The sequence below is a fragment of the Sebastes umbrosus genome, chromosome 16 (assembly GCF_015220745.1).
Source record: "Sebastes umbrosus isolate fSebUmb1 chromosome 16, fSebUmb1.pri, whole genome shotgun sequence".
In the NCBI taxonomy this organism is placed as follows: Eukaryota; Metazoa; Chordata; class Actinopteri; order Perciformes; family Sebastidae; genus Sebastes; species Sebastes umbrosus.
This window is the reverse complement of record NC_051284.1, coordinates 26,861,716-26,887,271: the sequence shown is the minus strand read 5'-3', so window position 1 is coordinate 26,887,271 and position 25,556 is coordinate 26,861,716. Positions and strand designations below refer to the sequence as shown.

Sequence of the window (25,556 nt, the reverse complement as noted above, 5' to 3'; positions counted from 1 at the left end):
CCAGAATATCACATTTAGGGGTTAGCATTAACGATTAGCATTAATGAAGGGAACCAGCGGGACGCCACATCTCACATTGTTCTCTTGAACTTGAACTTTGAATGTCAATATCAGACTGTCATTAAATCTATTGCAGCCCAGAGCAATAACGTTACATGTCTGTGGTTCAACTCCAACTGATGACTGTTTTATTGTATTTGTTGTGCAGTTATTGGTAATAAAAATACAGAGATTGGCCGGCTAACTTCCCTCTGTTGGCACCATAAACTTGCCAAACAGGATGCCAGGAAGCAGATAGCCCTCCCTGACCTTTTTTGAACAAAGTTTATTTCTGAATTTTGTTAAAACAACGATGCACAAATGTGTTTGGACTGATAGATATCCCACTCACCTTCCAGCTATGACAACAACTAAAACCAAGCAAAGAAAAGAAGTGTACAAATGAATAAATAAATACACACAAATATACAAATAATCATAGTTAAAATAAATAAACAAATAAATAAATGATAAATTGTTAGGGGTCTAGGTTGCCCTGACCTTTGACCCTGATCTTGGTCCCACAGTTAGTCCTGGACATTGGGTTTCCTCGTTCCCTTGTGTGCCTAGCTTTGCTTCCCTTTTGATGCACTGCACACTTCTTTTTTTCTACCCATCTTTCTTTTTTTTTACATAAGCATGCCAAGCCACAAAACGGGGCCCGGAAAATTGGATTACCACAGTAACAGCATTTTTCAAATTCTCTCTTCATACGGCCGTTTGGGAGCAGAACAGAGGCGCTATCACCTCGAGTCGGCCGGCTCCCCGATAACAGGGCCGCGCAGCCAGGCGTGCTTTGCATTACGGATGGCTGGCCTTATTGATTGAGGCTATCCTATCTATGTTTCTCTCTAAACTATAAACACAACAGATAACATGGAATTCCCTGAGCAGAGCGGTATAAAATAGGATGAAGAGTATCGGCTGGCACCGTGGTGGGGCATGTCATGAAAGGAGACAGTGGGGCCTTTTTGTCTTGAATTGCTGCCCATTCTTTCTCTTTCTCTCACGCTCACTCGCTCTCTCTCCCTCCCTCCTTCCCTAGCTCTTCTTTGAAACCCAACCGCTGTACTCATCCCTAGGATCCTTCTGCAAGGATTAATCAGTTTTCCATTCCTGGAGAGATTATTCAAATACTGTTACATCCACAGCCAGCAGCAGCTCTGCCTCCCTCCTTCCCAGCCAGCAGCACTGACAGAAGGAAAAGTCCCATTCTTCCTCTCTATTTCTCCCTCTATCTCTTTTGTTTTCTGTTTGTCCCGTGCGTCCTCCTCTATGCACTTCACTGCCATTGTTGACTCTATGTCCGTAATTGTCCACTGAGTACGTTGATGATATTGCATGTGAGAGTCTTCAGAGAGCGCCGTGCTTTTTGGCATTCGCTGTAGCTTGTTTCTGTGTACATGAACACAGGGAGAGTATAAATGGTCCTTGTGTAATTGTCCTCATTAGTGCTGGTAGGAGAACAGCCAGAGATCCTCACGGCACCAGACTATAGGAGCTGTGACAGCCCCAGCAGGGTTCAGATCCTGCTTTCCTACTCCAAAGCCTTTAGCCCCTTTTCTCTCCAGTCCCCCCGCCCTCTTCCAACCCCCCTCCCTGCTTCTCTATCCTCCATACACTCCCTTTGTAGTTTTAAAAAGTAAATTAAAAACTGTCAAAGTATTGTTTTAATGTTGCTCTAAAAGCTGACCCGTTTGTCATGTTGTTGTCTTTTGACATGATTTAGACAAACATGTTTCAGTTAGACCAATACAGTGGAAACTGCTTATTATGATCACATCTGTCTGGGTCATATTGATCACTATAAGCGGATGACTATTATAACCGAATCTTTGTTGTTGTGCATCATTCCTAATTCAGATTACCATCTAATTGACATTTGTATATTTATTACATGAATACAAAGTAATGAAACAGACCACTTTGCTATTTACTGGCTCGCTTCTTCTGCCTTTTCTCTCACCGAGGGTGAGGCATTGAAGAGGCAGATAAATAAATACACAGTAACTTCAGTAAACCAAAATGCAGTGCAGACACAAACATGTTGCACAAAGAGTGCTACTCACTTTTCCCAGTGGGAAAACAGCGTACCGCTATGGCTTTTGCTGTTGCTTTGCTGATGTACAAACAGCAACATTTTAGAAGTCACTCCATTTATATTTAGCTGTATTTGTCTGCTTCACTTGAAAGGATAACACGGGTGCCAATAATGCCAAAGATCATAAACTCAGTGAAGCTATTACTGTCTGTTCTCCTGCAGGTTTGATTTACCTCCTTTAGATGATTTTTTTTAATCCAGTTAAAAACAACTTTTGAAGACTGTTGCTATAAGGAAAATGATATGCTTATTTTTAATGAGTCTGGAACCAATACAAACCGAAGGGAAACTGTGCTAATTCATGTTTTAACGCTACCTCCTCCATCCCACCTCTCTCCCTCCATCTTAACTCCAACTCTTTTCCATCCTAATTATTTTACTTCCCTCCGTCCTTCCCACCACGTATCTTGACTTCTCCCTTCGTTAACCTTCTTTTCACCTCTCCTTGTTTGAATTTGCTGTTCCGTCTTTGCCTCTCACCTTTCCTCTCCCTCCTTGCCTCCGTCTTTCTGGCTCATGGTCAAACCAAGAGGCTAAACCCACCTCACATGACCTACACCCATCCACCCATCCACCCACCCCAGCACTCTGCACCAGACTTTAGTCCTCACTGCTCCCTCTGGCCCACTCTGCCTGGGCTCCATCCCTATCACTGCTCACCTTGCTGCCAACACCACACACACACAATAGAGTTTAGTAATGTTAATGACACTGCTACTAATGCAGATTTCATACACAAACTCCATGTTTGACATGGGATAATGAACATAAACATGTTTGACCTACCAGTCTGCTTTTACAGCTTAATCCCTGGTTGTCACTGTGGACACACAGCTCCCTGTGCAACTGTCAGTGCATTTCAACATGTATATAAATAGAGTGTAAATACTTTATATTTTTAGGGCTGTCAAAGTTAACGCGATGACGCGTTAACGCAAATTCGTTTTAACTCCACTAATTTCTTTAACGCATTAACACATTTTGCGATTTCTAGGTTGTAGCGGGCTCAGTTTTAAAGCTAGAGTGAAGATACTGGTATCATATGAAACTAGAAAAAACCTAAGGAATCCATTGGTCCAATTGGAACCATGTCATACCAGCTTGCCGAGAAGGAGGCTAAATAACGCTCCAAACTTGCGCTAAATTTGGGCGATTCAAAACTGTCATGGCCATTTTCAAAGGGGTCCCTTGACCTCTGACCTCCAGATATGTGAATGAAAATGGGTTCTATGGGTACCCACGAGTCTCCCCTTTACAGACATGCCCACTTTATGATAATCACATGCAGTTTGGGGCAAGTCATAGTCAAGTCAGCACACTGACACACTGACAGCTGTTGTTGCCTGTCGGGCTGCAGTTTGCCATGTTGTGATTTCAGCATATTTTTTATGCTAAATGCAGTACCTGTGAGGGTTTCTGGACAATATGTGTCATTGTTTAGTGTTGTTAATTGATTTCCAATAATAAATATATACATACATTTGCAAAAGTTTTTTCACTTGAAATCATCACAAGGGTCTTTATTCTATTTATCACAAATGCCCTCATACCAAAGCAGTACATAAACAGACAGACAGTGGTTAAACTCATGTCCAGATCAGTCTAGGAGTCGGGTTCGGATGATCTGTGCTGGTTCAAATGAATGTATCTATACAAGGCAATTGTGTCAGTCTGAAAAGGGTTAAAAGGGGTAAAGAGTACAAAGAATGTAGGAATAGGATGCCCTGAGTTGGATGCAGGCCTTTCTAGAGAAGAAAATATGAACATCTTGTTGAGGTATTCATATCACATTCCTGCAAACGGTTACTCATATGTTGTACACTCACGCAGCAGGTGCATATGCTTGGCTTAGCACAAACATTCACACACATATAGACACAAATACAGCAAACGTACGCTCTCTTTCCCACGCACATGAGTATATGTGCTTTCACTTACATTCCTGCCTCTCTCTGACTTCTGCAGCACGGCGGAGGGAGAAGGTGTGTGGGTTGTAAGCTGGCAGTAGCAGAAGTGTTAAGTGATTTAGAAGGTGAGTTTAGTGAAGCGCTGTGAGAAGAGGCATAAAAACTTTGGGGACATTGATGCGCCGACGTTGGCCTGCGCGAGATGAAACGAAACCCCTCAACCTGTTTTCCAGGCTAATAGTGTTCTACCTCCGTCCGTCCCGGGGATTCATTCAAAGAGACTTTTTCCTAAGTGAGATCTCCTGGCAGCAAATGTCCTTTGTTCTGCACTTTAGTCTGAGCTTGCGGCTTCTTCATCTCCGGATTTACCATTTTAGAGGCTTTCCTCAGCAACCCGTCGTGTCAAAAACTTCTTTTAGATAAAATATACAATAGCTAGAAAAAAGGAACAAGCTGTAACACAACATATTATCACCTTTTAACGTTATGGTGAACATGTTGCCTGTATGTTTGTGGCCACCGATGAATCTAAGTCTAATATTTGCTCTCCTTTTACCTTTTGGAGTTGTTGGAGACCAAAATAAAGGGACATATCTGCATCTTTAGCTGCTAAACACGCCACTCCGTTCACCAGCTGGTTGCTAACGTTGTTTAGCTATCTTTTAGTGGTGGGTAGGTAGCGTACAGTTGGTTTATTAGAGCTGTTTTGTAGCTGGAAACTGAGAAGAACCGCAGAGTTGGTCTGTAAATTCTCTGTGGGTTTGTCACTATGGCCGACTCCTTTCACATACAAGCAGTCATCTGATCCATTGTTTACATAGGGATATTGATTAGTGTGGCTTTAACCTTTTCTGGTTCCAGCTTGTGAGGATTTGTTGTGTTTCTCTTGTTTTATATCATGAATTAAACATTTATTTGGAGATGTTTCCTTCCCCTGACATTTTATGGACTTAATACATTGACTAATTGAAGAAAGAGGCAACAGATTATTAGATAAATTATAGATCTTTGTAACTCTAAAACTGACCTACATCTGGTAGTTATTTGGAGAAAATGTGTGGCAAACTTGTTCTCCAGCACCAAAACACAGCTGTTTCCAATTCTGGAAAGGCTTTAACAAATAGGGATGACTGTTTTTAATAAAACACGGCCTACCTAAAAGTACGATCATTCTACAGTGTCAGAAACAAATTAGTTTTCTTAAATATGTGTAAAAAAAAAAAAAAAAGACCCAACAACCATGTTTACATATTTAGAAGATAAGTTTTAGGAACACTGATACCGATTTGTGTCGTGTGTTCAGCGATGATATGACGATATATGACATTATTTACTTAAAATATGTGCATAGCATATTAGAAACAAATGCTTTAATTTGTTGCACCAAAGATGAGCAGACAAATGTGTTTTCCTGCTGCTCCTCCTCTTCACTCTGCAGGCTGGAAGCATGCAGCCTGTCACTGGCACTGCAGTGAGCCCAAACATGATATGACCTAAATAAACCAGTGTGTTAGCAGAGAGCGGGAGTGAGGGATGAAGCAATATATTTTCCCTCTCACCCAGTCGTCTTGTTTTCAAACACTTCACTCTACTGCAGGCTACAACCTGTGTATGTGCACAGTCATATACACGTTTTTAATACACACTAGAGTCAGACGGTATCTTTATATCGTTACACCTGCAGAGGTGTTTGGCTCTTACTACAAAACAGGTGCTTTCACACATCTGAGCACCTGCTTTACACCTCGGTAGTAGACATTTCTGCCCCCCTTTCACCTTGTGAATCTGTGTCTCTACCTCAGGGCTGCTGAGGGCTCAAAACTGAGATCACGATTATTTAACTCTCGTTGACTTTGGAAACATCACGCATTTTGAAACAACATTTTTTACATTTTAAAGTTAAATGCATCAATCTCTGAAAGCAAAATTAAGAGGCTAGATCTATGAAGAACTTTGTGCTCTTCCAAACAATTTATTCATAAACACATTGGTTGTATACATATTAGGGCTGTTAATCGATTAAAATAGTTAATGAATTGCAAATTTTTTCATCTGTTCAGAATGTATCTTAAAGGGAGATTTGTCAAATAATTAATACACCTATCAACATGAGATCAGAGGTCAAGGGACCCCTTTGAAAAGGGCCATGCCAGTTTTTCCTTGCCAAAATCTAGTGTAAGTTTGGAGGTTATTTAACCTCCTTCGCGACAAGCTAGTATAACATGGATTTCTTAGGTTTTCTAGTTTCATATGATGCCAGTATATTCACTCTAGCTTTAAAACTTAGCAACCTCTGAAACATTTCATTAATGCATTAAAGAAATTCGTGGCGTTAAACCGAGACAGCCCTAATCGATATGAATGGTGATGATACGGCAAAAAAGTCACACCCATAAAGCATGGTAAGCAAGACGGCTCCGTGTTTCAAGACAGATAGGGTGGGTTGCCAACATTACCGCAGGCCAAAGCCAACCTAAAGCCGGTCGTGGAGCTCCGCCATGAAGGAAATGCGCCCGACAAGGGCCAGACAGCGCCGTAGAGAGGTTCCACGAGAGATCCACCCCACACCGAGCGACCCTTCCCTGACCCGCCGCTGGGGAAGATGACGTCCTCAAATGTCTTGTTTTGTCCACAACTCAAAGATATTCAGTTTACTGTTATAGAGTTAAAAACAAATCGTTGCAGCTCTAGTTGTCTTGTCAAATAAGCAGCAGGTTTAACTTTGTTTTGTGTCTTTTGTAAGTGAATTCAGGCTATTTTGAAGTGCAGAAATATGCTACTGCACATGACAGATTCAGGCTCTTGAGCCGCTTCCTGAGTCCATGGTCCACTCCAGGTGGCCCCTTTAATGACAGTAGGAAGTTTGATGTGTTTATGTGTGTTTCGGTGGCCTGGTCAGGGCTGAAAGCTTCATTGTGTGTTGTCCACAGAGCTGGAGCCTGGCATGGACAGATAAGAGAGAGCCTCACCTCAAACACACGTTCTACCCCGAGCCAGCGCCGGCTCACAGGACAGGTTTCATTATGCAAACGGACCGCTCAGTCCTGTGAGTGTGTTTGGTTAAATAGGTGCATATGTGTGTGAGTGAAGGCTGCCATGTTGCTGCTTGTTCTTCTGTATATGTGTGTGTTTGTGGACAGTCAGCTCTCCTGGATTAAAGACCTTTAATCCCGCCCGATCCTCATCAGCTCAGAAGTTAGTGGGTGCAACTTGTTAGTCGAGGAGTACGCTCTGCTCACGTGTTAAAAGTCAGTTTGCACGGCTGAATGATTTCTGGTCCCTGTTATGAGTTCTGCTACGGGAGACGTGAGCCAGGCTTTCGGTGATGGATGCACCTCTCACTTCTAGTTTGGATCAGCAACTTTTAATTGGGTCTCTGCTTTTTTTCTGCCTCCTAATCTCCTCCCAAAGCCGAGAAGACATACATGCTTTTAGCCTTATTAATTTTGCTGTTTTATGATTCTCAGAGAATTTCAGTGTTTGAACCTGCACCAAAGGGAGACTCAAAACTATAACTTAGGTTCATAGCAGGATTGGTTATGATACAGAAATATTTGCTGTGTCTCAATTTGGATCCTTCCGTTAGTACACTTCCATGTAGTACACTGTGCACATACGCACTTACTTGCATAGTGCGTGAATTGTCTGTTGTCTCAAATCACACACTGCCATTATGCGCTTAACGGAAGCTCGGTAGACCAGCAGATGATAGTCAGCATCGGACATTGCACCGTATCGGCAGTAATTCAGTTCAGACAGATAAATTAACACAATAATGGCTTCTATCCGACTTCAGAAAAACACATGTGTAACTTAAATCTGTATACTACGGTGTTTGCCGTTTCAATCGTAGCCGCTGCAGCTTCCTTGCCCCCACCATTTTCACGAGTTTGAAATAGGTTGGTGGTCCCTCCCCTTCTGCTACGTAGCAAAGATGGCAATCGTCAACGTTTTGACGGTTTTGAGTACAACATCCGGGTTGTATTTTGCCATACTTCTCTGTGTGAACAAATTTATGCACTCAAAATAGCAGGTGTAAGTACGGAAGTACGCAAATTGAGATACCGAAATTGTCACAAAATTCCCTGCAGAAGCCTGATTTCAGTGGTCAAGATGTTAATTGAAGACATCAGAATGTCTAAATCAAAGATGGGGATTATTGATTGTGTATGAAAATAATCTGGATTGTCATTTAACAGTAATCTTGTAGCCCTGGTGGTATAATCGTCAGGTAAAACATTCTCTCAGTAGCAGACTGCCCTCAGTGTCCTCTGTTTCCGTCTATTTGGGCCGCCTTGACTCGTAACGCCACAGAGCCTCCAACTCTTTTGTTCCTCCTTGTAAGTCAGAGAGACAACAGCTTATTGTGTTGTGCACTGATGTCAGTGGTTAAAGCATTTACAAAGCTATTTACAGGCACTATACAGGACACATGAAAGTGGTGGTAGTCTGGTAGCAATGTGATTTCGCACAATCACCAGCTTCTTATCCGTTATCAGACACAGGAAGTTGACTCATTTCTGTGTTGACATACACTATTGACTGCTCGTGAATTGGTACATTTCCAAGACTTCAAAACTTTTATTATTACTTAATATGTTTTGCTGTTTCCTTTAGCTGTTGTTGCTGCTTCCAGCCAGCGCTGAACCTTTTTGTTTTGCTGCTGCTGACAGCCCAATCTTCACCCTGGGATTAACAAAGTGTCTCTTGCCACTCACAGGGAGCTCAGCGATGAATAAGCTACGGCAGAGCTTCCGCCGGAAGAAAGACGTCTACGTGCCGGAGTCGAGTCGGCCGCACCAGTGGCAGACAGACGAGGAGGCCGTCCGCAGCGGCAAATGTAGCTTTGCAGTCAAGGTGACTCTCCCTCACACAAAAACACACCTGCATACAAAGCCTCACAGACCCACAAACTCACACACACTGCGGTGCTGACCTTACTGTGGCACACAATCACACATACCTCTGAGAAACCTGCATGCTGCCGGGCTCCCCAAGGACGCCGCTTGTGATTAATCATAAGCATTCAGAGACTGTGAGCACAGCTTTTATCTAGGTTGCAAGGTTTTTCTGCTGGAGCCTTCCAAACCTGTGGGATGTGTGTGTGCACCATTGACTTTCTGGCCTCCAAGAATAATTATTTGAATCACCAAGTGAAATATACAAAATTAAAGAAAATGTTTCATTATAGCTGACAAGTAACAAATTCAGGGGCACTGCAATGGAGCAGCGCAAGACACACGACTCAGTAGGCGGTGCAGTATCTCTCTACACACATTATATATCTTCTGTGCTGTGCTGCAGCTGATGGAGTGGAGAGTTCGCTGTGCTTTGGCAACAAAACCATCTCACTATTGCAAACAGAACTGCAACGGTACACTTCCTCTTATCACAGGGGTCCAAAATGCTCACTTCAGTCAGAGTAAAGGGGAATTGAAAACCTCAGAGTGGAGAAAGAGAAAGTTTTCCTCTGAATAGTTGTGTGGCTGGTCAACGGATGTGGATTATATAAACATGACATAAAGTGTACAGGTTATGGTTTTGATGCCACCCGGGTGTTTGCTTTGAGCAAGAAACGGGAATTGAAAATATCGTTAGCGGAGGGAGGTGGACATTAACCTGACACGCCAGATGGTTTGCCTGAGAAACCGTCATTGGAAACTGTTTTGAAAAGGGCAGACACTTTCAGAAAAATATGAACGAACAGTCGCCTCTCTGTGTCGTCTCACACACGCCTAATCCACGCCATTAGCTGCCAGTAGCTCCTCACAGGGCGCTGATTGGCCCCTGATCTGGCTTGTCGGCCACAAATGCATTACTTGAAGCCTGACAAGATGGATTTTCATTTGAATGTGTTCCAACAATCCCTTGTGTGATCTCGTGACATCACAAGAATCCAGCTGCCGTGCAAGGTTAGGTGGAAGTGACAGTGGTGAGACCATGGAAGTACAAAAGAGAACTGGATACAGCGTTCGAGGCGGGGCCCCGTTCATTCGTTTGAAAGTTGCTCTTAGTGGTGCATGAAGCAAAAATTGTGTTCAACTCCCAAGTATAAAATTACCCGGATCTTACGCATCTATTGGGCCCATAGAGCAGGCGCAGTAGCGTTTCTTTTAACTTCGTCTTCCAAGCCCTCGGTCCAGCCTCGCTCTCATTCACATGAACGGATGAAGAAAATAACTCTGGAGGGGGGTAAGACTACCTTGAAGTTTGTGTTCATAATTTGGACAGATAGAGACTTGATGTGGACCGGGTGATCGTGTGCGAAGTGGTTCATGGCTTCAAGTCGTTTGTGCACACATCTCAGCCAGTGTGTGAAACGCCCTAGATTCAAGATCTCCTTTAAGCTGTCTTCCAAATGTCCCCTCGCCACACACACCTTCCCTCCCCCACCTGCTCCCCATAAATTGTCTCCCTTCTCTGTACTCAAAGCTAGATTTGTTGATTACTCTTTGTTCACACTCTTCTCCGTATTAAATATGTAGATGAACTACGACGTCTCACAATTTGTTCTTTTTCACCACTTTCTTCAAGTAGGCACACTGTCTTTGATCTTTGTCTTTACAGAGACAAATTGTCTTGTCAAAGTAGAGAGGTTTCATTGCAGATTTCTTTCTTCTGTTAAAGTGCTCTGCTAACATAAAGCAACAAAAGACAAACCAGTGATGTGTAACTGTAACCAGCCAGTAGGCATACCTTACCAAAACTCAGGATACTAACCATTGTGGCAGGCTCTTCTCTAAAACTCTTCTGGTAAACCGTTAAAGTAGTGAAAGAAGCCAGTGAGTTACAGATCAGCCAATGTGGGCAAAAATGATCTCTCATTGTCATGCCTTCCTTCACGTACTTCTGCAGCCATACACGCTCCTCCAGCAGCATTTTTCTTCCTCTGCGCTGGCTTTCATCGTGCTGGTGCAACCTACCATGCTACTCCTCTGTATCCCTCCTCCCTCCTCCCTCCTCCCCCCTCCTGCTCCCTCTCCCGCTCTAGGTTCCTCGGAGGAGCCGGGTTGTGTGTGGGTTGGAATAGTTGCAGTGAAATTATCACTGACTGCCGCACTAAAGAGCAACCGATAGAGGGGAGGAGAGGAGATGCAGTGGAGAAGGAGAAGAAGAGAGGCTGTTTCAAAGTGGTGGACAAAGAGGGGATCTGGAGTTAAGATGGGGTGAAATGAGCCTTTAATGTTGTGGCTTGGGGTTTCCCCCACTATATAGCCCCTTTTGACGAGCCCAGTTCACCACTGATTGCCACGTCTGAGTTTTACCCCCCTTGTTTATGTGTACGTTTATGCTTATGTCTGTTGTTTTCCAGCTGAAACTGCAGCGACAGACAATTATTCAGGATTCAAGGTGATTGTCAAAGGCATAAAAATGTAGATTTGCTTTTTTCTGTATGGAAATGTCAGTCTTATGAGACTGCTGGAGGCTGGAGATGGCTGTGAGATTAGATTGAATTGCTTATGTGTGTTGTTTACCAACTACAACAAAGTAAGAAATGCATTTATATGTCCTTGGTACGTTTAAACTTTTATTCATATGAGAAGTGAATGTGTGCTGTTCAGTGTGAGCTTGTTGTCTGCACTTATTCACACGAAGTGATGCTGCATGACTTTATTGAATCTGACAGAATTTTTTACCGAAACTGATTTATGGCCAATACCCTAAATTAATTCCTGGAATCTATCTGGATAACATCCAGAGGATTTACTCCAACAAAGCCAACTCCAGTTAATTGATATTGATGTATGTGTACCCACGCCACCTTCAGAGCATCTGAGCTTCTGAGTTAGAGGTGCTGGTAGGTGTTTTGTTACCTTTTGACAGAGCCAGGTTGTCCGTTTCCCCTGTTTCTTGTCTGTATTGCTAAACGAAGGTAACCGGCTGCTGTCTCCAGCTACACATTCACTGAACAGACTTATGACCAGTGTCAATCTTATCATCTAACTCTCAGCAAGAAAGCAAAAAAGCATATTTCTAGGTGCTGCCCCCTTAGTCGACTGGTCGACTAACCGGTCATTTTGTTCTTAGTCGACTAAGATTTCTTCGATTAATCGTTTATTATGCTTTTTTCATGCCGAATGACTTATTTCTAAGAAACTCATGCTCTCAAAGCAAACAGCTGTTTGCTCCAGCTCTGCTCTGCGTCCCACATGCAACAAACGTAAAGCGTTAGTTCGTCACTAGCTCTCCCTTCAGCTCCGTTCTCAGCCAGCTGTAACATCCTTCTATCTCCACATAGACTTAAATGAAGCAAATATATAGATTCTGGCATTAAAAAATCTATTTCAAAATCTTTTTTTCCCCATCCCGATCGTCCTGCCCTGTTGACGATTAAATCAACTTATCGATTAATCAACAAAATCGTATAATTGTTAGTCGACTAAGAATTTAGTCGAGGACAGCCCAACATATTTCCCAAAATGTTGAGTATTCCTTCAAGATAAAACCTGAATATTTAAACAATACAGGACTGTTCTTTGTCAGTCTGTTGTCGTGACCCCTGTCCTCCCTATCATCGACTACTTCAACTGTTTACAAAATGTGAATTTCAGTGCATCTCACGGTTGCACATGTTGTTACCTCTGCTGGCTCTCTGCAGCTGGAAAATCAACCCCACAAGCAGTGAAATATAAATACAATATCTCATCTCATGTCTTTCCTCATCAAAAACAAACAGTGCAGTGGCAGTGACAGCACAATAATACAACTATCATGATGTATAAAGTGAATCTAATCGTAGCCCACTGTGGGATTAGTGCCAAGTGGAACTAATCCTTGAGTGGGCCTTCAAACAAACCTGCATTTCAGAACCAAATTAGCCTACACATGTACGACACACTGTTCAGTTGTTTTGATTGAGGGCATCTGTTAAACGTGAATGTTTCAGCCTCCAGATTGTAGCTGCCAGATAGTCACTAACAAGACGGAGTAAAATGCTGCGCTGAAGCATCTGTTGTGACACTTCCAGCCTCTCCTGCGTTTACTCATCTCACCTCAGCCACGTCTCCTGGCTGATCCCCCGTTAGCGACGCTGCCTCCGTGCATCAGTATTGTCCTTTTTCTGTGCGTTTACGTGCATGTGTGTGTACACATGTGTATTCCAATACGCCGACAGTGTGACTCACAGCCGTGGCGTCACACTCTCAGAATAGCAGGGCCGGAGGGTGGGGGGGTGACAGGCGTGGGTCAGCGTCGCTCGGTGTGTGTGTATCTATAAGGAAAGGGTAAGGACTTCCTCCCCGGCTACGAACGCACAATGGCTTCTGGGGCGGTCAGGGTTGTGACTCTGGGGTGACACACAGCAGGGTGTGATGCTGCTTCAGGTCCGGGAGAAGGGAGGGACAGAGGTTGGAGCTGGAGGAGGCGGCCTTTTCCGTTCATTCAGTTGCAGTTTAACCCACTCACGTAGGATTTCCAAGTCCTGGGCTGCGGTCGAATAGTCTTTTTTTACTGAGGAAGGTTCCTAACTGAGTGAAATGACCTGGAAGTATCTAAGTGGCAGCCATGATAAGAGTTTGGATTCTCTAAATACTAAGGAAAGATGCTTCAGTGCTTCCTTTCTTATCTCCTTCAGCATAGGGTACACTGGACCATCCTTTATGAAAGGAAAGGAGATAATGTTGTCCCAGAATTCCTTGCGGCAGCACCACGGCAGACCCACATCAATAACATCCACCGTCACATAATTACGTAGCCTAGTGTGAGTGCAGTCAGACTCTCTAAGCACCACGGTTGTCCGTGATGTCCTGAATTCTCCTTCAAATCTTTCCTTGACCTCATGACGTTTTCCATCGAGGTCAAAGTGGTTAGGAAATCACATAGGGCGTAATTATTCTGACTATTCGACCGCAGGATTTCGTCTGACGTAAGCAGAGGCAGTGCAGTGATTGCAGGGTGCGTGGAGAAGGGAAAGAGTCTTGAGATTTTAAAACCTTTTATTGTAGTAAAAACACTCGGAGTATAAAGGACAACTTTATGTCAGCTTGTGTCCTTCAGGAGGAGGGTGACCCTGATGAAGGGCCCAAGCAGGTTTCACAATAATGTTGTTCTTCATACATGCTGTATATACTGTATATATAGACATGTACACACATCCATATACTGTACCACCCATTCAATATTCATACTTTGCACTATTAATGGATTTTTTACAACTTACAGAAACACTTGACTTGTAAATAGACATTTATTTTTATTGATGTTGGTTATTGGTGATTTTTATATATATTTTAGGTCTGTCAATCGATTAAAATATTTGCATGATTGTCGATAGTTAATCGCGATTAATCACAAATTAATCACACATTTTTTATCTGCTCTGGGCATGTCTGTAAAATGGAGACTCATGGGTACCCATAGAACCCATTTTCATTCACATATCTTGAGGTCAGAGGTCAAGGAACCCCTTTGAAAATGGCCATGCCAGTTTTTCCTCGCCAAAATTTAGCGCTAGTTTGGAGCGTTATTTAACCTCCTTCTTGACAAGCTAGTATGACATTGTTGGTACCGATGGATTCCTCAGGTTTTCTAGTTTCATATAATAGTCCTGTCTATTCTTTACCTTTATTTGTCCAGCTTTGTTGTTTTTGTTCTTAGCTGTTATTTCTATTTCTGTGTAAGTACATTAGGAGCAATACAAAACCTGGAATCAAACACAGACTTGGAATAATATATTGTTGGGACTTACCATGTTGCACAGTAATTTTCACAGTCGTACCAAAACAATTACGCAAGCAGCAGAAACTTTTGAAAGTCAGTTTTTGGTGACGGACAGCGTTACCTGGCCTGATCATAGTTGTGTTGTGATGAGCTTCTCATAGTTGGCATTTTGGAAGGCCAAAAGGAAAAATTTCCGACCTCGGTCGGGTTTCCATCAGCTCGAATTCCACAGGAACACAAAGGATCGGCTTCTTGCATGTTGACAATATGAGGAAAGAGCAGCTTCTTTTTGCTTCTTCATGTGTTTGTTTTTGTCATGTAATCCCTTCCTCGTAGTATCACACACTTGCTGTTAGATTTACCCACTTGCCCATTTATATTTCTCAGGAAAGTGTTCAGCGTTTTCTCCATGGAAGAAATTAGGGATCAGCTAGGGAGCATTTGAACTGCGATTGACCTCAACGTGGTAATTAATTAGGTGTATAAATCACCAGCGCCAGCCTACCAGGGGATATTAGACAGTCTGGACTCATTTAAATACCCCATCTCATTACAGTTTAATAATATAACCATGGTTAAACTTCCGTAGAGATAGCCACAGGACAGGTTTGTCACAGCATTACTCACTCTGTCTCTTTCTGTCTCTCTACCCTGCAGTACCTGGGACACGTGGAGGTGGAGGAGTCCCGAGGCATGCACATCTGCGAGGATGCAGTGAAGCGGCTGAAGACGGTAGGTTTCACTAGAAAACCCCTCCATACTTCCAGGAACGAGGCAGCTAAACACCACACATCCTACTTCATTTTTATCTTTTCCTCCACTAGTTTCCTGCACAGTGCTACTACCAACATCCTACTGACTCCTTCTAACATTTCCTTTATTTCGTGGCAGCTCTCCTTCATCTGTCACCAAGCAGTTTGGTTCTTTGTATTGTTTCATCGTTGTTTATTCCTGCCTGGTTTACTCTGTACATGGAGGCCTGAGTGTGGTTGATTGTTGCCGTTTGTCAGTGAGGGTCTCCACCCATCGTGACCCTCAGACAACCTCCAGGGGTGTTGGGGTCTGTTCTGAACGTCTCTTCCTCTCTCTCTTTCTCACTCTCCTCACACCCTGTCTCAGCCAGAGGAGATAGGCCGGCATGTACTTCCTGCTGCAGGAGATTCCGGCGGTGTTGCGTAAAAAGAACAAATTCCAGTTTGGGGAGCAGGGGAGGGGAAGGGGGAAACGTGGAGCAATTGCTTTTCCATGTTGTCAGTTGTTTGCCAAAGCCCCACCCAGGTCATAAACTCCTGTCGGTAAATGAGGATGATTCGATTCTCAGTAGTCAGGGCCATACCTGAGTGGTGAGTATACAGTTGGTTCCTGGTAATTTTAGTCCTGGGACTGCTTCTCAAGGAACCAAAATGTTCCTCTAGCCCATTGTTGTCTGTACTTCCATAGCGGTCAAAAGACCCGCGAAGATTAGGCAAATTAGTCTGCTGACGTATGAAAAAGCAACATGACGTGATGGTGGCTACTGGTAGTCGCAGGGGTAAGCACACTCTGCAGCCTGCAGTTCAGTGTGCCCGCCTGTTTCATCTAAAAAAATAAACCTGAGCCTAACTTTACTTTTAATGTTATCAAACACAAATAAATGCTCTCCCTTTGTCCTAAAACTACAGTACAAACTTGTTTTATGAATGAAGTGATTCATGAGTCAGGGCGTCATGCCTGAGTCTCAGGACTAAATTTGAATTTGGTGCCAACAAAGGTTACGAAACTCCTGCTTGAATTGTCTGCGGTCAGCTTTCAGTTTCAGTTTTAATGACTCAGACTAATTGAGAATTCACACCTTGTTTCTTCTGTTATCAGCACCTACTCTTCTTGCTTCATAAAATAGTGTAAAGGGGCCTTTTAGTCGTTTAGTCGTCGTGTTGGACTCAATGAGCCGTTGAAGACTACTTGAGCTACTGAGAGCCGTTTGTTAGTTTGATTATACTGGAGAACATGCTTGAGAATAATTCTGTATTTTATGAGTGCACTTTAATGGACAGTAAAACACTTACATTTCCATACCAGTTAAAGCAGAACAGTAAAATAAAACAGATGTTATATAATGCAAATGAAAACACACAAATACACACAGTCTTACATTTATACAGAAGCACGTTTCTTCACACTTATATGTTGATGTATAAGAGTAGTATAAGACACATGAAATACTTTATATTAGACACAAAAGCACCAGTACGTACATCACTTGTGTGAAAAAGACATACACGTACAGCACTGTTTTCCCACGGTGCTTATATAGAGTGTTACAGGAATGAGTCTTAAAACCTGGAATCGAATTAGCATTTTAGCACTTCCGGTTCCCTTGTCTGGAAGTCAATGTTTTTTTTTTTTATTTTAGTTAGATGCCTGTATTTAGGTCTGTGGTTAACACAAACTTAAGAGATTTTAACGTTTTGTTCTACGACATAAAATACGTCAGTAAATACCCCACTTCTGGCGATTACATTCGCGGAATTTCACGCTTCAAAAATCATAAAAGTGGTGTTTATTTGTGAAGATTATCTTACAGAACAAAACGTGTAAGTATCATAAACGTTTGTTCGCCACAGAGTTTATTTTCTGCAATAATCCAAAAAGCCAATGGAAAAATCCCATTGGCTTTTTGTCGAGGGAACCAGGGCGATGCTAACTTCCTGGTTGGCCTACAAAAATACATCATCCATGGAGCACTCTATTTACTCACACACTTGTAGACACCCATAGCAGCATATGTGTGTGCAAATTTACACTCAATTTCACAACCTCACACACTCTCAGATAGGTTTCACAGGCAAATACATGTTTGTATTGTACATACAAACACACACAGGAAGTAAGGAACCCAGAGGCACAGCAGACAGACATACTGTGCACACACACACACACACACACACACAAACATGCATACTCCTATAGTGAATACACCAAACTGGAGCTCACATTTAAACACACTCGGCAGCACACACACACACACTGGTGCTTGATGAGGTCACATGGTGTTCACAGAGCCTGAGGCTGTGAGCTCTTATTGAGTTACAGTCATTTTAACAGGGCGGACAAAATGGAGCCAACTCAAAAGTAGAAGCGGGGGTGCTTCTGCCTTCTGTCCGACTATGTGACCCTCCTCCACCTCATGACATTTTCCTCCTCCGTCTCCTCCGGTCTCCTCCGCTACTCCCTCGCTTTCTCATCACCCAGAGGCCTTACTTGTTAGCCAGCACAGACGTGGCTTTATTGATCCCCGTTTATACGCAGGGTGGGAAATTAACTTTTGCCACATTGAAAATGTGAGTCAGGCTGGCAGCGTTTCAAGGTCTTCTTCTGCACGCTATTTTTCTGAAAAAAATAAATGGCGACATTGGCAGTTGATCTTCTGTGGTGTGACTGCCGCCGTTACATTCCTGCAAAGCGGTCTTCATCTTCATCTGGTCTGGACGTGGCAGTTCACCTGTGAGTCTGAGAGGCAAGAAAACAATCACTGTTGGTTACATAATGTGATCCAAGATGGCACCCATTCATTCTGATGGAAGGAGCTTTTACGCAGTGCAGGTTTATTTCTCTCACTTCAAGGTTTGTTTCCTTGTTGTGTGCAGGTGCATTGTTGTCTCCTTCCTTAGGTCTTCTGGCTTGTTGAATAGACATTACACTGAGATTCCATCACACAGGAACAATCAGATTTCTAGGCTCTGGGGAAGCCGTAAAACACTAAATCTGGACAATTTAAAAATTCATAATAGAGTATTAACATTCAGCGCCAGCGCTCAGAGCAGCGGGGCAGAGACGAGTCGAGCTGACCTTCATTTCCGATCAGTTTTGTCTTTATTTGTAGACAAGAGTAGGACTGAGGAAATTTAAGGGGAATTCGGGGAAGATAAAGGCTCAAATCTAGAGCTGCAATGATTAATCGATTAGTTGTCAACTATTAAATTTATCACCAACTATTCTGATAATTGATTAATCAGTTTGAGTAATTATTTAAGAAAAAAAAGTCAAAATTCTCTGACTGCAGCTCCTTAAATGTGAATATTTTCTGATTTATTTACTCCTCCATGACAGTAAATCAGGGCCTGAAATTAACTTTTTTCATCAGTTATTTTGTCTGCCGCTCAAAAGTTTTATCTGCCATTTTTTTAAATCTCTGCGCTAAATGAAGGAATAACATTTTAGATCTGATGTCATTCAATGTTTGATAGATTTTACATAAAAAACATTATATGCATGGTAAATTCAGTTCAAAGTACACCGTAGCTTTCGGGGTGGGAGGGTACTGTACACAATTATATGAGATTCAATTTGAACACATCATGATAACGTTGTAATTTACCTTCGACCCAATAGTCATTTTTACTGAGCAGAGCTTCAACGCCTCATAACATTAGTAGCTTCGTTATTTAGCCAAGCAGGACTGTGCCGCCCGCCGGCTGCTAACAGGTAACTCTGCATCCCCTCAGGTTTAGTATTAGTAGCGCCATGCCTTAGGAGTGATTTTTTATCTCTCTGCCGTGGCTCCAGTCCCAAACAAACTGAAACATGATATGGCGTGCGTATGCGTCATTCTTCATGCGTAACTGTCGGAAAGCATCAGTACAGAGGAATTAATAGTCACAGAGGCATGAGATACCAAGGAATCAGACAACTAGGAACAAGTTCACAACGGGTTGATGATTCTTTATTCCCATCCCCAGCGTTTTCCCTGCCTACCAAAGTGGCGTATGGCCTGACGATTTCACCCAACAATTGAAACAATTTACCCATATATTGAGGGTAGCGGGTGCTACTTTCAGACCCTGCAGTAAACTGTATATCTTTGAATTGTGGACAAAACAAGACATTTGAGGACGTCATCTTGGGCTTTGGGAAACACTGATCAACATTTTTCAAAATGTTTTGACATTTTATAGACCAACAACTAATCAAGAAAACAATCGACAGATTCATCGACAGTGAAAATAATCATTAGTTGCATCCCTATAGGACTGTAAAGTGTCTAGTCTGCCATGCTGTTATCCTGTGTTGCTCCCTCTACAATGACGCAGCGTAAAAAGATGATTCGACTGACAAAATGAGGTCTGACTCGGGGGTTCTCTGCTAATTATCTGAATCATAGACGTTCAGCAGGCAGCCCTAATGCCACTTGAGGTCTCTGTAAACAGTTTTACAGCCATCTTTATTGTATGGAGGGAGGGGGGGTTGACTCTGCTGCCTGGAGCAGAGCAGAACATAGTGGTGGTGGTATACAGTGTGGCTGCCCCTGGTGCCAGTTATCCCTGTCGAATCTAGATCATCCCGACTAGACGAGGGCCAGCCTTTAAGCAGATATACAATTAGCGAGGCCCTGATATATCCTAGTTCATCCTCCCTGACTCTTTAATAAGTGTTGCCAGGCAACACATACAACTCCTACCGGTGGACGGACTGTGAGTTAATATTGCTCAGCAGTAAACTCTATTTCCAGGAGCTAATAAGTAAATTGGTCAGGCCCACACCTGTAGGCACTTAATATCTGGTGAGGCCTGGAAACCAGAAGCCACAACACCAACGCAGTCTGGCAGCGTCAGCACTTTTTTTGTTTTGGTGCGGGGCAAGAGAGATGAAGAACAACAGTGAGCTGATGCTCTCTGATGAATAAGGAGGAAAAAATTATTCCCTGTGTGCTCGCTGTGCCTTGAGGGCTGGTTGGTGGTCCGGCTGTCAATCGGTGTGTGTGTGTGACAGCTACAGCTCTGAGCCTACTCCATTGTTTTCCCAGCAGCCTTTGGGACGGTAATGAAAGTTTTCTCACAGCTCTGCGACCCGTGACTCAGAGGGGTGGATGGAGGCGGGTGGAGGAAGAGGAGGCTGCACTGCGGCACCATCAACCTCCAAGCTGCCCTTTTGCGTTGTCATCATGCCATCACTTCCTGGTGCTGTTGGCCGATAGCCCAGGGTTGGAGGGCTGTTCTGTGTTGTAGCAGTGGGAATGTTTTTGCTGTTACTCAGGAGCTCACAGTGACCTGGAGAGTTTGGTCTGTGTAGACCGGGTTGGGCAACGCACCAGGAGATGCTGATATGCTGAAATTACTGCACCCAGTAGCCTCGGGGTACATTATTCATTGACAATGACTGTGTACATGCGCACTAATATTCCACTATTATTAAGAATATGACAGTGTTCTGAATATGATACGGGTCATGTAAATAACATATTCTTTTTCTGAATTAGGCTTTATTCTTAATAGAGCATTTTCCAATTAAGATGTGGGATATGCCGTTATTATCCAGGTTTTAGAAGCATTCTTTGGACATGTATACAGCGCATTCAGAATATGGGTCTCAATTGAGGTTTGTGACACACGGCCTCTTGCGTGTTTAAGGCCAGCTCTGGGGTATTTGACTTAAAACTATGCAATTTCACATAATTTTGGACCAAATTTATTAGGCTACTATAGTCTAGATAACACCCAAAAACCTTTAAGACAAAACTTGCTATAATTATATGATTATTTTAATATTTATCACAGCCTTTATCTGAACATTTAATTCTTCTGGAAATGTTTGCCCTGTAAAATCATATTCTGTAAATCAACAGAGCAGATTCAGAAAACTTTTAAATAATGTTTCATGAGTTATATTTGTTCACAAATAAAAAAAATACAAAATACAAATACAAGTTCACTATTTATTTTACAAAAAGTACGACACCCTCATTCTCACCCCCCTCCCCCCGTGCCGTGCATCAGTTTTTCCCAGTTGCTCTCCACATTGTTTTTGTGTTCTTACGGCTTATGAGGCATAAAAACGTTTGCGCTGCTCCGCTATGAATTGCCCAGAGAACTTGATATGGAGAGGGCAGAAAAGAGTACCGGCAGCTTGTAAGAAGTGCCGGTGCGCAAGAAAAAGTCACGGTACGTCAAAAAGTAAAATGTAGAAGTGCCGGTACTGCGTAAAAGTAAAGTACTCTCTCTCCTGTAGTAGATGTAGCCTGTCATACGTTTGTAATGACTGTTGTAAGGTGTGATTTGTTGCACAAAGTAGGCCAACGTTACACAAGATGTGTTATGCGTTGCTGCACATCCTGCTGGTGGTTAGTCTTGTTCGGCAGGCAGAAATGACTGTAAGCCACCAGCTGGTCGTACCACTAAAAGGTTTTAGCTCTGTGTTACAAGCTTGTCTATTAAACAGAGGTAAAGTATGCACGACACTTTTCCTCATCAGAAGTCAGGCTTGTTGGCGACAAAGTTTCTGCTTCAGTTGTTTCATTTTTGCCTCGTTGGCTTCACCTTGATCTTTCAAAACTCTCCTTTCTGCCCAGAAAGCTTTTTCCCTACTGTAGTTTCATCCCAGTTCACACACATTGAATACCTGCATATTGTATTACCTTTTTGTTTGTGTTATAAGTTTTTTTTGTCTTTTTAAGCAGGTTTTTATTGTGGTGTTGCTGAGAAATACCTCCAAATCCCCTCCCCCACACTGCCCTCCCATTCTAGTTATCTCTGAACCCTCTAGTTATCTCTGAACCCTATAGAGCCTTTCTTCCTCTAACCATACTAATACTAGCTCTGCAGGCTCTACCACCATCTGCATGTCTGTGTGGATCTCACAAACACACACTAACAAGCACTTAGCTCATTCCAAATGAATCTCCAGTGCTGGTTAACACGTTAAATCATGCATTAACATGGTGCTCGGAGTGCCGTCTCCACCATGGCTGTGTAACAGGAGCAGAGTGGCACTCCTTTTCACAGCTTATGGGGAGGAGAGGAGCTCCGAGGGAGCGGGGGAAGAAGGGAGGATTAAGACTAGGCCGGGTCTGGTGGTTGTGGTTTCTTTATGTGGTTATAGCGGCCTAAACTTGACCCCTGACTCTGTCTGACCGGTGAACAGTCACAGGCTTGACTCAGAGGTCAAAACGCCGTCTACGGGAATCTGTTTCTGTCTGATGAACAACCAAGGGATGACCACGTCTCGGTCTAGGAATCAGAAGAGAAAGAATACAATGTGATTTGGGATTATCTCCTCCACATACTCACTCAGAAACACAAACCTGAAGGTGCTCCATCTTTATCTCCTCTGTCCAGATGTGCTGTCTTAGCTGTGGGACTGTTGTAGTCTTTTAGGGTTGTTGTTGTTTATTTAAATCACAAAAGGCTTCAAAGACTCAAATCACTTCCTGCTGTCGGGAGGTTTACTGGCTTCCAGCGTGGTAGCACTAACAGTTCTCATCATAGGCCCTGTTCAGACCCGGTATCAACACAAGTGATCCGATCACAAGTGGACAGCTCTAATGGTGCCTTCAAATGAAACTCGTCAGCTCGTGTTTACAACACGGGAAGTCGTGTACATGATATGCTTGGTGATCAAGTGGTTAAGTCGTGAAGAACACCGCTGCTAAGCAATGGCAATATTAACGACATTGTCGCCGTCTAGAACCCACAGAGGCTAACAATTTAGCAAGCTAGCAAGCGGTTAACATAATGCAGGAAATGCAAAGTTATAATGACAGAGGGGAAAGATGAGGCTGTTGGGAATATCAACATTTACCCTCAGACATATTATAGAATTATGAAGAAAACTTTATGCAACTACAATATATTCACTTATTATGCACTGAAAAATGAACTTCCATGGCCTCCGCCATTTCTGACAACGTTAACAAATACAGTACGTCACAAGTTGTGAACTCGGAGCTTTCAGAAACTGTCCACTTACGAGGTGGAATGTGGAGGTCAAAGGGGTCCCTTGACCTCTGATCTCAAGATATGTGACTGTAAATGGGTTCTATGGGTACCCACGAGTCTCCCCTTTACAGACATGCCCACTTTATGATAATCACATGCAGTTTGGGGCAAGTCATAGTCAAGTCAGCACACTGACACACTGACAGCTGTTGTTGCCTGTTGGGCTGCAGTTTGCCATGTTATGATTTGAGCTTATATTTTATGCTAAATGCAGTACTTGTGAGGGTTTCTGGACAATATTTGTCATTGTTTTGTGTTGTTAAATGATTTACAATAATAAATATATACATATATGTACATCAAGCAGCATATTTGCCCACTCCAATGTTGATAAGAGTATTAAATACTTGTCAAATCTTTAAGGTACATTTTGAGCAGAAAAAATGTTAATAATTTATGATTAATCGTGATTAACTATGGATAATCATGCGATTAATTGCGATTAAATATTTTAACAGTGAATTGACAGCCCTAGTCCCAATGTCTGCTGTATTAGCCTTGTGTTTACGAGTGGTTACTTGAGACGCATGCGGAGACGCATTTTATTGCCAGGTGTGAACAGACGTACTTAGGGTTGTCCACTTGTGATCGGATCACTCAGGACTCAGGTCTGAACAGGGCCATAAACACAATAACAACCACAGTATCACCCATCAAAACATCCATCATGGAATCATGTGGAGCTACCTGATCCATCGCCTCACTCACTCACTCATAACCCAGCTTCACCTCCACCAAACAAAAAAAAAACCCAAATGAAACCCTCTCCTGTGGGCTCCAGACAATTTCTAGACTTCCTAGGTAACATTTTCATGCCTTGTTCCTCCCCCCGTCTCCTCCACCCCTCTCACCCACCCTCCCTTTTTACCACATCCACTTCCAGGACAGGAAATTCTTCAAAGGATTCTTTGCAAAAGTAAGTTATTGCTTTGTGTGTCTGAGTGTCTTTATTATGAGCATTGTTATTATTATTATTTTCCCTCCTCTTCACGTAACACTTCACCCTTTGATCACATCTGAAGGCTGGAAGAAAACACTGATACACAGAGGGGGGGGGACTCTGTCTGGAAAGACAAACACAATGATGCATGTGTCTTTGAGCAGGTGGGGTGGTTTAGGCTGGGCGGGGCACTATTGTGTGTGTGTGTGTGTGTGTGTGTGTGTGTGTGTGTGTGTGTGTGTGCGTGAGTGTGTGTGTGGTTTTTTGTATTAACAGGCGCGCCTTCTCTCCCTTCAGCCCTCGAACCAAGAATGGAACAATGAACAGTTTGTGTGAATGAACGTTTTACTTTCTGTGCACACACAAATATTTTGTTGTTATTCTAACCAAACACTGTCGACTGCATCAGCGCACCAAATCTCATATCAACCTTCCTTTATTAAAATCTGGGCACTCAGAAAAAACAACTCCCGACTTGTGTCGTCTCTTTTGTCTCTTACCTGGTGCTTTCTCTTTATTTACAGGTGTGCTTTGTGTGTGTGTTGACTCACGTTTTATGATTTGGTACCAAGGAATGGTACAAGGGGAAGTCATTTTATTGGAGAGACTAAAAAGTTTCCTCGTTTCTTATTCGTACCTTTCCCTGTTGTGTTTTGTTTGCAGGCTGGGAAGAAGCCAGTGCGCGCTGTGTTGTGGGTGTCGGCAGACGGTCTTCGCGTTGTAGACGACAAAACAAAGGTAATAAGTCCCTTCAGTCCTCCATCGCAGGCTCGGAAACACCTCGATCAAAAAGAAGTAGCTGCCAGAGGAAGTGCACGTGGCTTTAGCAGCTTTACAGGTGGAAGCTGCTGCTGAGCTCCAGCAGCTGATAATGGTAGTGAAGCTGTTATACCTCTGGTCTAGTGACCTCCAAGAGGCCCTCTGTGTAAATATGTACTCGCTGCACCTGCAGGACTACTAGGTATGAGTAGAGTAAAGGTTACAGTGACCCCTGCTGGAAAGCTCTGGTACTACATCAAACCCAACATAACATAACATTTCATAACAGCTGTAGGTTATGAAATAGAAACATTAAAAAGAGATATTAAGAGAGTACAATTATAATTCCTTTTCTTTATTTCCTAATCTATTAGCTATTTAAGTAGGGCTACCCCCTCTTA

At 43.0% G+C, this 25,556-nt stretch overlaps 1 protein-coding gene across 7 annotated transcripts in view; it reads left to right on the top strand.

Annotated features, from left to right (window-relative positions):
• numb (NUMB endocytic adaptor protein) overlaps window positions 1-25,556 on the top strand; it is a 54,556-nt gene that overhangs the window by 21,546 nt on the left and 7,454 nt on the right. For 3 of the 7 annotated variants that reach the window (XR_005210583.1, XM_037796720.1, XM_037796717.1), the window contains exons 1-5: window positions 6,979-7,093; window positions 8,768-8,904; window positions 15,364-15,438; window positions 24,340-24,372; window positions 25,060-25,134. Coding sequence is in view for 6 of the 7 variants with exons in the window: in XM_037796720.1 (XP_037652648.1) it covers window positions 8,779-8,904; window positions 15,364-15,438; window positions 24,340-24,372; window positions 25,060-25,134 (309 nt within the window). In the remaining variant the exon portion in view is untranslated. Of the gene's footprint in view, window positions 1-6,974; window positions 7,094-8,767; window positions 8,905-15,363; window positions 15,439-24,339; window positions 24,373-25,059; window positions 25,135-25,556 lie in introns of those variants that run through there. The other 4 variants (XM_037796721.1, XM_037796719.1, XM_037796718.1 and 1 more) reach the window with 3 other exon arrangements.